Source organism: Falco naumanni, chromosome 8 (genome assembly GCF_017639655.2).
Source record: "Falco naumanni isolate bFalNau1 chromosome 8, bFalNau1.pat, whole genome shotgun sequence".
Classification (NCBI taxonomy): domain Eukaryota; kingdom Metazoa; phylum Chordata; class Aves; order Falconiformes; family Falconidae; genus Falco; species Falco naumanni.
Window position 1 is genome coordinate 33,219,684 of NC_054061.1, and position 12,758 is coordinate 33,232,441.

The following is a 12,758-nucleotide window of genomic DNA, read 5'->3' on the forward strand; positions in this document are numbered from 1 at the left end:
GGAACAGCAACAGTCTAGGACTGCATCACCATTCGTCTTTGCCTTGACGGCAGCAAAAAACTCAAGCAGATTTCCACCACACATAACCTTAAATATATCTAGTGTATTCCATCCTTTCTAATCAAAACCACTCATACAAGATAATTCCAGGAGTTACTTTCCACTCTTCACGATGAATAAGGACAAGTTCTCTAGCTATTGTCACAAAAAGTCAATAAAGTACTTTTCATTTGAGGAATCAACAGCTCCACTGTAATAAAGCACACAACAACTAGCTGCTCTGAAAAAAATTCTTTGTAGCTCCTGTAAACAGTAACATGAGTAATTCCTGCAGTCACAAACAGACTAGAATACCTTTTTCAGACCCCCAGTATTATAAAAAGGTATTTCACACTGCCACAGAAGGAAGACTTACAGATCCAATGAAAGGAAAACAATAGCAATAAAAATATTTACTAAACAACATGTTATTCAATTTCACAGTGTGGGATTAAGACCCATACTTGTTCCTTGGAAACAGCAGAGTGGAGTAATACTCTGAGAGCAGGGCAGCAGGTCAGGTCTGCAGGTGGGGGTTTTTAAACAGTAAAATACTGTTTCCACAGCCAGAGGGAATGAGGGTGCAGAAAAGAAATGAAAGCAACAACAGCCAACCAAGTACCCTTGGAGTATTTCATGCAATATTTTTCAGCAGAGAAAAGCAAAGCTAGAAACTGGGCATGGGCATGAATTTTTTATTTCATACATTCAAATACTGAAAAAGTAACCACGGCATTTACAAGTTGAACTGTGTGTGTGTGATTAAAAATAATTCAGTTAGGAACAGATTCTTCCCCAAAAGGGCAGTTTTCTGTTGGCTGAATTGTCCATGTCTTTAACTGGAAGCCTCACGATGACTGCAGGTCCATCAGCTTTGTTTATGGAGTAGGAAAGCAGTCTGCTTTCAATCTTCTGCACGAATACCCAGTCTGCTCATGTAGCTCTCCCAAGCTGCTTTCCTGTACTTCTCTGCTTCTTGAAGACGGTCTGAAGCTGACAAGATGCCACGTCCCACAATAACGATATCTGAACCTTTTTCACCAATAACTTCCTTGGGGCTTAGGTACTTCTGGCCAAGGTTATCACCTGAAATAGAGACACCGTTCTTTTTCTTTTTAGTTCGTACAAAACTTATCTACTATAAAGCTTAAAAAAGAGGTGCTGGAACAAAAACCAGGTGTGCTCTTCCAGCTCTCATCCTAACAATTCACAAAAACCCAGGAACTCTTGTCTCCAATTAGTGAATCCCCCATTACACAAGATAAAATTTGACAGAGCGCGACCTTCTTTTTTCATGATTTACCAGTCACAATAGATGGAAGAGTTACATAAAGAAGCATCAATCTTGATCACTGAAATAAGCCTTAGCCTTCTTACAACAGGCAAAACCCCCGAACATTCATGTAAAAACTTCAGGTTTCGTAAGAGTTAAGTATTGCAGAGAAATACAACTCCCCTACTTGTTTCAGTAACAACCTGTTTAGTCAGTACAATATTTCCAGTTCACCGATACAGCATCTATATCAGTATCAACAGTGTTACAGTTAGATTTCTGTATTTGTTAAAAACCTTTTTTTCTACTCCTAACCGAGTAGCTGTACATCTAACCCACCCATGTGACATCTCATATGTTTTAAGGACTGTGCTTTGGTATGCACAGACCTCAGCACACACACAAAGCTGCGTAGCCTGCTGGTTGCCTTTCAGCGCTCCCAGGAAAGGGATCAGCGTACCCAGAAATACAGAAGGCAGTCCATAATGGCAAACAGAGACTCCTCCCACCAGCAAATCAGCAAGGAAAACCTCTTCAAAAGTCACTTTTTCACTGAAGGCTAGATCACTTACTGTATTTAAAAACAGGCTAGAATTATTTCAGAAAAAAGTTACCTCCAGTTTGCAGCTGCACCCCTGGAGTCAAGTGAAGAAATTCTGGTTTATTACTAACTCTAGATCCAGATATGAATCCAAAAACAAAATCGGAGTTGTCTTCAGCCATCTGTACCTGAAGAAGACCGGTAAACAGTTACAAGTGATATACCTGAAACTAAGTTTGACTAGCAATCTGTTTCCCCATCCACCCTTTGACACATTGAGCTGTGCAAGGCAGGGGTATGAAATGCCTGTTCTTGCTTTAGCAATATAAAGTCACCCAGAGCTCACTCACCCCTCATCGATCCAGGAATGGGAATGTTATGTTTCTTTCTATGTTGTAAATAATATAATGACTGAATTTAAACTAATTGGAAAGTTTTTGCTTAAGGGAAAAAAAAGGGGGCTTTAACAGCAAAGTTGGCATGTTTACTAGAATTCACAGCATGAACTCCATCCCACATGACTAGCCTTAAAGGCTGCAACCTTTAAACATCACGCTTGATTCTTGAGTCTCCAAAGAAAAACACTAATAGTTAAGGTGAAGACACTTTCGGAAGCGCATATATTAGAAACACAGAAAACTTCCCTGTCACAACATTTTACAAGCTTCTAACCTGAAACAAAATTGCGCACTTACTGCAGCTTTTGTGTATTCACCAGTTGCAAGTGACCCTTGTGAACTCATCTCAGCAATCAGAAGACAGCCACGCTGGAGGGGAAGACCTACTTCCTTCAGACCTTTCACAACTCCAGAGCCTGGAACCACATGGGCATTGATAATGTCTGACCAGGATGCGATTCTGAACACACCACCTGAGAACACGGATAGGAAGACAGGCAAAGCATCACTAGAAATGTATTAAAACAGGAAACACGAGTTAAACAAAACAAGCTGCACATTAAATCATTCACATTTTCAAAGACAGTTTTACTACTGAAGCTTGATAGCTACAAGTTCAGTCTCATCAGACAGTTCTGACAGCTGCCTAACCACAAAAGGTGTAATCTTTCAGTTTTACTTTTCACAAACTCTTCTTAGTATGTCACCTTTAATACTCACCGAGACATTTATGAAGAAATCCGCTGTCATAGGTGCTACCTTTCAATATAGTATGCACATCTTATGGGAAGTATGAATCAGAAAAAAAACAGTCCTACAGCTGCAGAAGCAATATTGAATGAAAGCCATAACAAGCACACAAGCATGCAATAGCAGGCTGCCTTAAGAAGCCATGCTACGTTTTCTTATGGCAAACAACTACTCAGAAGTACTTACTGAGCACCACCACAGATTCATAAAAAGGTTTAGGTTGGAAAGGACCTCTGGAGGTCATGCCCTCTCAGCAGGATTAACTTCAGAGCTAGATCAGGTTGCTCAGGGCCTTGTCCCTTTGAATCTTCTCCATGGCTGGAGATCTCACAATCTCTCCTGGCAACTTGTGCCAATGCTGCAGTTACACACACCAGCAGCAAAGTTATAGTAAATAGAGGTTGATGATAATCACCTTCATATTGATGTTTTACCGTGTTTCCAATGTCTGCAAATTTCCTGTCTTCAAAAATCAAGAATTCATGTTGATCTGCGAGTGTTCGCAACTCCTTTACTACCTCTTGGGTGAAATCGTTCAGGATGTCTACGTGAGTCTTCAGGATACAAATGCTGGGGCCCAGGATGGCAGCTAACTGCAGCAGCTCTTTGGAGCTGGTAACATCAGCAGAGAGGCACAGGTTTGTTTGCTTCTTTTCCATGAGTGCAAGAAGCCTGGCTGCAACAGGATGTACCCCTGGCAGCTCGGCACGAGCACCGAAGCTCAGCTCTTTACATAGTCTTTTCACGGGCGTGGGACCATTCTGAGCCACTGGCTCAAACATGCTTCCCTGAATGAATTTCTTCACCTTTTCAACCATCTCAACAGCCACCTCTCCCTGCTCCTGGAGAATCTCCAACACCCCGGACAATGTGCATACAGAATGCAGGCGAATTCCATGTTCCTCTAACCTGGCCTTCCCACCCTGCTCCCTATCCAACAGCACTACAGCATCTGTGACTTTTAACCCTTCTTTCTGAAGAACTTCTGCAGTTTCCAGTACGCTAGAGCCACTTGTTACCACATCTTCAATGATCAAGCACGTTTCTCCTGGGTTAATGGTGCCTTCTACAATCCGCTTAGTACCTTAAAAATAAAAAGCAAACACTCCGGTAAATGAAGAAAGTTGAAAAGACCCCAAAATCTTGAAGAATCAAAACTTAACTTGCTACAAGAACATGCCATGCTAATATAAAGATCATATTTGTTCCACATACAAGCATATGCTGCAGCTCATCCTGAAGTCCAATGGAATCCGACTTCAGGAGAACAGGAATTTCACATTCACTGCCAGTATGGAGAAGTAATTTGTTTAGTTAGTAACTGACAGCAGTTATCACAGCTCAGTCACTGACTTGTAATTCAATTCATAAAGACTGTTACTTCTCCAAGTTCATAAAATACTTCTTTACGTTTCCAGAAGTTATGCACCATTAACGAAACTGACATACTGTTCACTGCACAAATTTGAATCTTTGGGTGACTACAGAAGTTTATTACTGGTGTAAATGGAATGATCGGAATTACAAAACTATTTTTTCCAGTTATTTAAAATGTCTTTAAAACAGCCAAGTTATGGGTACTCTTCAGCTCATTTCCTATTTTCTGCAGGCAGTACTCTGCGCTTAACATGCCTGTTAGAACAATTACAAGGAGTAAAGCCCCAAATGCCTTTGCCCTAATCAACAGGCACACATCCATGAAAGGCCTCCCAGGGGGCAACAACAAAGGATGCCTAGCTTTCCCAGGAAGCAGCAAGCAGCAGGAGAACATTATGCAGCAAGTGTGGTGCTTAGACCATGACAGCCTAGGGAACAAGCACACTTACAGCTTTGCAATCCATGTAACACCAAAAACCTTGTGCCAGGCAGTTAATTCAGTTAATTGCTGTCACAATTGACTTGTCTTTCATAAGAAAGAACAGCAAACGTTTTCATGCCTGGCACACTGACATAAGAGTAACACGTACTTTGACAAGCATGCTTTACAATTACTGTTGGAAAAGTACAGCTCTTATCACATGCAGAAATCCAGTTGCTATGGTGGGTTAACACATCAGTCTTCTCTCCCCCTTCTTTTATCAAAATCAAATAAATGGTTCATTGCATAGAGAACTGATTGCTTCTCACCTGGTCCACCCTGCCCACTGATTACAGGACTACAGGTTATGACAGATAAAGGGGTTTGAGAGGTAAACGGAGAAGACTGGAAAGGTTCCTCTTGGAGTCAATATGCAAAAATTTCTGTTTAGGGGTGAAACGTGGCACCGGGCTCAGCATACCAAGAGAAACTGAGTTATAAATCTTGTTTTTTTGGAAGCGGGCAGCGGTGCAGAACCATGGCTATGGTGCCAAGGGAAAAAAAAAAACAACCAAACAAAAAACACACTGCTGAAGAAACAAACAAAAAAACCCCACAAACAAGCATCTGCCCAGCTCCCACCTCCAGAGTCTCCAAACCTACTATAGCTAGACTCAAGCTGCAGCCTGATCAGCAACCAGCTGGGAGAGCCTGCTCAGACTGGGGTGCTGTGGCGGGTATGTTCCAGGGGGAAAAAAGCTGCATTTTGAATTGGAGTGGTAGCCTTAAACTGGAACAGAGATGCTGCACATAACAGAAGAACCACAAACATGCAAAGTCATTTCCCAGACAAGACAAGAAGCAGACACAAATCCTCGATTTAAGTGTTTTACCGTAGTCTTTTGCTTCCTTCCTCCGTATGAGCATCGGAATCTGATTTTCTGCGCAGATGATGGTGGCCAGGGGCAGCGCCGTGTAGGGCACGCCGCACACGCAGTCATACCGCAGGCCGGCACCCTGGGCTGCTCGGAAGAGAAGATCTGCAACCTGGAACGGGAAACCGAACATTGCCAACCGCCAGACCGCGGGAGGCGACCGAACCGGTGCCATGACCGGGGCAGGCCGCGCAAAGGCCTGGGCACCTCCCTGCCGGGCCTGACAGCCCACCCCGCGGCGGCAACGCTCCCCCTCCCCCTCCCCGTTCGGCTGTGGGAGGCCCCCTGCCCCGCAAGAGGCCCAGCGGCCCCGGACCGCCCCAGCGCCGTGCGGAGCCCGCCCACAGCAGCCGCCGCTCGCCCCGGGCGCGGCCCGCCGGGCACCCGCACCTGGCGGAGGAGGAGCGGGTGGGAGACGAGGCAGCGCAGATCAATATACACGGGGGAGGCCCGGCCGCTCTTCAGCACGAACTCGCCGAAGCGCAGAGCGCCCGCCTCACGCAGCGCCGCCGCCGCACACCCCGCCGCCGCCATCGCACCGACCGGCGCCGGGAGATGACGCGGCGGTGCGGGGCGGGGCGAGCCCGGGCGCGCGGCGCCCCCTTCCCGCCCCCCCGCCCCCGCGGCGTGAGGCCCAGCCCGGGTCGCGGCCCCGCTGCCCGCCGGCCGGGTCCCGTCCCCCCGGGGCTGCGGCGGGGGCTCGGGGCGGCCCGGGAGCTGGCGAGCCGCAGGGCCTCGAAACGCGCCCTCAGCGAGGCCACCTGCCGGCTGCCAGCCCGCGGGGGCTCGGACTGCCGGACGTGGGAAATCAGACTGACCCGGTCTTCTCTCAACAACGGTGTTTAATCAAAAAAGCCCAGAAACTAAATCATTAGTATACTCTATTTATGGGAATGCGGGGACAGAAGATGTACAGTTCGAAGCTACATCCGTAGGTGATCATATATACCGCAGTACAGGAGTAACAACATGGGACAGCAAGTAATCACCTCACAACAGTACACATGAGTGGTTAGACTTACAAAGGAAATATTTACAAACTTACCTTTACAAAACAACATTGTGTGCATACAAAATGAAATCCGCATTAAAACTGAAGATACATTTAAGGCAGAACAGCAATACACTGAAATAATTAAGGCTGTGGAATTACTTTGCACCTTGAAAATGCTGAGCTGTTAGCAATACTGTTTCTTTTTTCCTCCTTCAGTCAATCGTTGCAAAGATTGAAAAGCATCTACATATTCCAGCTGTTTGCTCTTATCTCAGTAAGTAAGTCTGAGATGTAAGGGGGTTTTTTTGCACCTTCTGTTGCATTTGCCTTCCAAAAGTTATCAGCAAATTGATCTCAGTGGCAGAGCAACGCTGAACAGTTTGGTAGAAAGAGAAGTAAAAGCACCAGCATCAGAAGTTGGACATGAAGGTGAAATATGGCTTGAGTAGAGAAGATGTTGTTTTTTTCACTAGCTTCATAATAAAGACTACAGTTACAGCGAATATTCAGCATCCTGACGCTATGGTAACATTCACCACTACACAGATCCCAGAACGAGAATTCATCACTTGATGGCAGTGTGCAGTCAGCCTAGTACAATGGGATTTTATTTTGTTTCCTTGGGAGAGCACCATTTTCTGATGGGACATGAAAGAATGAGCTGGAAAATAAATCCAAGCCCTGTGTTAGAGGAGAATTTACCTCTGCAGTGAAAGGAACAGAAATAAAATCAGGTGGTTGGCCCCTGTGCGTGTTAATTATCTGTTAGACCTCTGTATATACAGACTAGCCTTTACATCTGCCTCTGAAATTTACATTATCCAGTGACTTGATGCAGTCCTGTCAGGGCAAGGGTATTAAAATATGGTTGTATATTGTCAGGTCATAATGTGTGGGTCTGCTTAACCTTTTTTCACAGTATTTGTAACAAGGGCCTAATAGCATGCTCAGAAATGCTGCTGAACTCCACTGAAGCCACAGAACTTGTAAATGTCGGTCAAGGGCACAGATTTTGTCTCAGCATTAACTTTATTTAAAAGTAAAATGCTTTTAAATATAAATGTTACTGGGAAAAAATAGTCATTTAAAAGGGCAGTAAAACTAAACAAGGCTTGTTGGTACAAGTAGGAACAGAGAAAATTTATACATTCTAAATCCTGGATTGCTTTGAAATACTACAGTCTAAAACCCTGGCCTGGCTGCGTGTCATCCCTGTAGTAGCATGCGTAGGGGGTTGTTGGGGTGGAGTGGTGGGGATCTCCCACAGGGCAGCAAGTGCTTTGGACAGCCGATGGGAGCTGACACTATTACACGGGCAATCAGATTTCCTATTTGATGGCTAGGAGTGAAACTGCCTGGCCCGGCTCCTTGAAGTGGAGCAGAGAGAGAGAGAGGTGAGTTCTCGTTGCCACGTGTGTTCTTTCAATGTAGCCATATTAAATAATGAATGCCACATGTCACCGTGCCCTCTGGGCTCTGTTTCACTGGCACCTTTGCTGCTGCCTTCCTGCAGGCCAGTCCCAGCCCAGCACTGGTGGACACAGCGAGCACGTGTACTTTGATGTCAGTGCAGGGTAAGAGCACGGTCAAGATGCCTGAAGGTGGTGGCTGTGTGCACAGTGCCAGTCTGCGCTGAGCTGGCGGTGCTCTGTGGCTGGCGTTACTGTTGGTCATGCTAGTTGGTACGAAGCTGCTGCAGAAGCCAGAGGGTGCAGCTGCCACTACACCTTCACTCAGCCACCTTGGGAAAACCCTGAGTGGTAAAGCTGCAGGTGGAAATCTTCCTCTCAGAGTCAGCTGCTCTCTGGGGAGCTTTGTAAAGGCCTAAAGACTGTAAAGTCTCAGAACTCTATGAGAAACTGCGTTACCACATGTTTGTTACAGGCAATATTTCATACACAAAAAGATCCAGTAGTTAAAGAATGCTGCAAAGGGGGTTGGCTGTGGAGCTTCCCACCCAGTGGGCTCACTCCAGGCCTACTTACTGAGCTTCTGTAATCTCTTTACAGCAAAGTTACAATTTACAACAGAGTTACAGGATCTGTTGGAACTGCAGAGGGGCCACAGGTGGGCTGCAAAAGACCTGGAGAGAGCAAGGTCAGAATACTTCCTCTGTATTTATCATGCAGCAACATTTTCCGTCAACTTGATAGCATTCAGGCAAAAGAAATCTTTGCGATAAAATGCAAGAATGGTTGATCATCACAAATGTATCTGGAAGTAATAACGAGTTCAAGTTTTCCTGAATGTGCTGTATGAAGAGCAGTGCCCAGGAAGAAGAGGAGTTCTTTGACATGAATATGGAAAAAACAGAACCATAAAGGAAAGCAATCCCATAACATTCAAAATCTTCAGAGTTCAGCACCTCCAGCTCTCCCTTAATAAGGAATCTCTTTTTTGAACCTGAGCACCAATACCTAAACACGTATTCCCTTTCAGCCTTTTGTTTGTTTCCCACCCCCCTGTTATTTGATGGCAATCTTGAAAGCTCTTAAACAATCGAGCTTTTCTCCCCTGTGCATCCAAAGTGTCTGCTGTTGCAGTTTGAGATGCAAGTGTAGGAAGTAGGAAAATAAAATGCTAAATAACTCCAGATTTCATGTGATACACGAGAATTTGTTTGTATTAATGCCAAGCAGAAAGGCTGTGGCTTAAACTGTACCCAGTTTAACAGGGCTAATAAAAGCTGTGGGTTTTATAAACCACACTTCTATAAATATTTTTTTAAGGGCAGCACAATCCAGCACAAAGAGCCAGCTTTGACAAATAGGAAGAAGTACAAACAGTCCTGTAGTGAGAGAGTACCTGAGGCTGGTGCTAATTAAAGACACCCCTTGATGACTGCTGTCTGAAGAAGTTTCCATTGCTAAGAAGTCACATACTTCACACTCTTGCTCAGGATGAGAGTCTGGTCTTTGTCTAAGAGGTGCTGCTGGATTGCTTAGAAAATTAGCTGCTGTACTACAGAGGAACCGAGATAGGTTCTCATGGTTCCAGAAGGTTCAGCTTTCTGTGAACACCCCCTCTTTCAAGCCTTTCCACCACTTCCCTCTGTCTCAAATCTCTCCATCAGCCACACAGCCTTGTACACCACTTCTGACTCTGCTCAGGCACCTGGGCTCAGACTTCTGACTGTGGCTCCCCAGCCTCAAGGTCTGTTCTTGTATTAGATGCACACAGTGCTGAACGTTGGGTTTTTTACTGTGCCTCCTTTCTTCTCCACTAGCAAAACACTGACCACTCCAGCATACTGATAGAGCAAGCACAAAGAGGTTAGGTCTCCTACCTGCTGTGAAACTGAGCTTGGAGGTGGATCAAAAAAAGGGGCTAGCAGAGCCCTGAGAATTTAACAGTACTTGCAGAGTATCTCCACTACCTGCTGGCAGAGACAGCTTTTGCTCCTGCAGGTACATGGCAGGCTCACAGTGCAGTTACTTGGATGGTAAATTAAATTTGACTCTTGCCCTTACAAGAGAGTCTATACTGAGCACCCATGGTCAGATCAAGCCCTTTTCCTTAGGAAAACCTTTGGTAACAACTGACATTTTCCATTACAGGCACAGCAATGTCTCTCAGCACCAAGACAAAGTCCTCGCATGCCGGGGGTGGTGGTGGGAAAAATATCTCCTTGATCGCCACCCTACAAGGCTGCAGGGTTTTATGGTGCAGCAGCAGGAGAGAGAAGACCTAGCTGGGGAGGTGTTTCCCCTCCCACTCCCACTGCTAGAGAAGAAAATTTGGCCAGCCTACAAACTGGGGTTTTGTCACTGCAGACTCCCTGCATTGGTTATACTTAAGGCTGGCTCCATCACTGTAACATCAGTATGATGATGTTGCAACCTGGCTTGCAAGAGAGCAATGTTTTAATTGTGAATATTTTTTATTTTGTTACAAATTAGGCTTTGGACATAAAAATATCCTCATGAATGCTTTGTTGATGAGGTGCTAATGGGGGCTGAGAGGTATTTACAAGTTTGGAAATGAAACAAATGACGTACTTTAAACACTGAAAACGATTTTCAAGCTGTAAGCACAAGGATGAACTCACCATTCCTACCACACTCTGAAAGGCTTAGATGGACTTTGGGCCAAGCAATTCTGAAGCTAGAAATGGAACAAGATCCTTTATATATATATATATATTTATATATATGATACAATATATGTATACTGAAAACCTGTGATAGAAAAAATTGTCTTCATCATCATCATCTAGTTTACAGATACTGCAAAAATTGGACACAGCCTTTTCTCAATGCACAGGTTTTGCAAAAGATTTCTGTACAATGTGTATAAAATGCTTTTAAAAAACCCATCATAGTCCCATTGTGCTTAGTCAAAACCAGCTGTATGCTCCAATGAATTCATTGCCTTAATCGTAGCTCCAAAAGGTACTGCATGTTGACTTGACACAGCAGAAAGCCCAAGGATTAATGGGGGATTTTGGTCTGAGCACTACCATGCAACAAGAGTGTATGTAAGCCATGCCACCACAGAAGCTGATCCAGCAGTGACTAGAGCCTGATCTTGCATGTCCTATGCAGACAAAGTCCCCACTGCAATCATGGCAGACCCGGGCATTCGGGGCATGAAAAATCTGTCTGTTAACCTGGAGCAGACTTGCAACGATTTCAGCAAAACCCGACTTCAGTCCGGTTCTGCAGTACATGCTAAGGTCAGCCTAGCCTCACTCCGCCCCCCCACCCCCACCCCACTATCCTACTCCTAATCTCTCGTACATTTTGAATTCAATTCAGCAAGATCAAGAGGATTTCTTGTAAGGCTGCCTCACAAAGGTTAAGGCAACTGCAATTCTGGCTCTTGTTTCCAGTTGGCGTTTGCTTCCCACAGTTCCTTTTTTTGGCAGTGGATGCAAGAATACCACGTGTCCCGAGAGGAGCCTGCCAAGGGGAGGGAGCAGGTACCCGCTGCCATTACCCCCTGTGCTTTGGTCCCAAGGAAGCGGGCAGGTGCTGCCACCTCCGCAATTGTTTGTACCCTGCAGTTAGGGAAGCCACGTGAAATGCGAACGCCAAATACGGGACTATGTACAGACAGATCCGCTTTGCACCTGCTTGCTCCCTGCACCTTGCCTCAGGACCGGCAGTGTGGGACCCCAGCGATGGAGGCATTACGTCCCTGGGTTCAGCCTGCTCATCAGGAAACTCTTGATGCTGGGGACTGGGTGCACGTCGTACTGATGCCTGCGGCGCTCGATGAAGGAAGCCAAGCGGGAGGTATCCAGTGGGATCTTGGAATAGCTGCCGTTGTGTGGTTGCAGCCACGGATGCTGTAAACAAGTGGCTGCTGTCGGCCTTCTCCTGAAGTCTTCCTGGAGGATAACGTTGATGAAATCCCTGGCAGCATGACTCACATCGGAGAAGTACTCAGGCGGGAAGCTGAAATCTACTCTGCACACATTGATACAAGTCTCCTCTTTGCTTTCATCCAGGAATGGAGAGACACCACTTAACATGACATAGGTGAGGACCCCAATGCTCCAGATATCTGTGCTCAGAGAGACAGGAAGGCCTTGGATAACTTCAGGAGCTGCGAACTCTGGGTTTCCAAGGAGGTGGTGGATGTGGTAATGACCTGTGATCTGAACTGCATCTTCCAAATCAATGATCTTGACACGAGGTACTGGGATTCTTAAATCAATGAGCAGATTTTCTGGCTGTTGAAAAGATAATAAAGAAAACTTAATTATACTGTATTTTTGCAAATAAAATGTGTAGATGTCATTTAGGTTTAATAGCCAATCAAAACTCGCATTTAATCAGATGTGCAAGATCAGAGAGAGAGATCAGAGAGACAAGGAACCGGCTCAGCTGCTGCTTACACTGCTGTAAACTCAAATCAATGCTGAAGTTGCAATGACAGCATCCCCTTTTGCACTAGGGCAACACACTGGGATTTTGCACTTTGTCCCAAATACTCACAGTTGTTTTTTCCCAAACTAATCCCAGATTAAGAGCACTGACAGATTTTTAAATTTTAATAAGACTTATGTATCAGTTTATTTAGATT

At 45.3% G+C, this 12,758-nt stretch overlaps 2 protein-coding genes across 9 annotated transcripts in view; both read right to left on the minus strand.

The window, feature by feature from the left end:
• Nucleotides 1-720: 720 nt before the first annotated feature.
• UMPS (uridine monophosphate synthetase) lies at nucleotides 721-6,283 on the minus strand. 2 transcript variants are annotated; one of them, XM_040604591.1, is made up of 6 exons: nucleotides 6,125-6,283; nucleotides 5,693-5,846; nucleotides 3,417-4,085; nucleotides 2,549-2,724; nucleotides 1,927-2,041; nucleotides 721-1,125 (listed from the first exon to the last, which is right to left on the minus strand). In XM_040604591.1, exons 1-6 carry the CDS (start codon nucleotides 6,266-6,268, stop codon nucleotides 944-946), a joined length of 1,440 nt encoding a protein of 479 aa, XP_040460525.1. In that variant the 5' UTR covers nucleotides 6,269-6,283; the 3' UTR covers nucleotides 721-943. The 2 variants fall into 2 exon arrangements, with proteins under 2 accessions (XP_040460525.1, XP_040460526.1); XM_040604592.1 differs by lacking the exons at nucleotides 721-1,125; nucleotides 1,927-2,041 and having other exon boundaries at nucleotides 2,626-2,724; nucleotides 3,188-4,085.
• A 275-nt stretch (nucleotides 6,284-6,558) lies between these two features.
• The window catches only part of KALRN (kalirin RhoGEF kinase), a 528,347-nt gene continuing 522,147 nt past the window's right edge, over nucleotides 6,559-12,758 (minus strand). For all 7 annotated transcript variants that reach the window (XM_040604676.1, XM_040604671.1, XM_040604672.1 and 4 more), the window contains one exon: nucleotides 6,559-12,405. In XM_040604676.1, the coding sequence (XP_040460610.1) occupies nucleotides 11,860-12,405 (546 nt within the window). In that variant the 3' untranslated portion in view covers nucleotides 6,559-11,859. The remainder of the gene's footprint in view (nucleotides 12,406-12,758) is intronic.

Excerpts from the sequence above, each read along its gene's own strand:
- UMPS (XM_040604591.1), bottom strand. The coding sequence starts at position 6,268 with ATGGCGGCGGCGGGGTGTGCGGCGGCGGCGCTGCGTGAGGCGGGCGCT. Across the intron at positions 5,847-6,124 it reads ACCCGCTCCTCCTCCGCCAG|GTTGCAGATCTTCTCTTCCG; the intron begins GTGCGGGTGCCC and ends TTCCCGTTCCAG. Across the intron at positions 4,086-5,692 it reads GAAGGAAGCAAAAGACTACG|GTACTAAGCGGATTGTAGAA; the intron begins GTAAAACACTTA and ends TTTATTTTTAAG.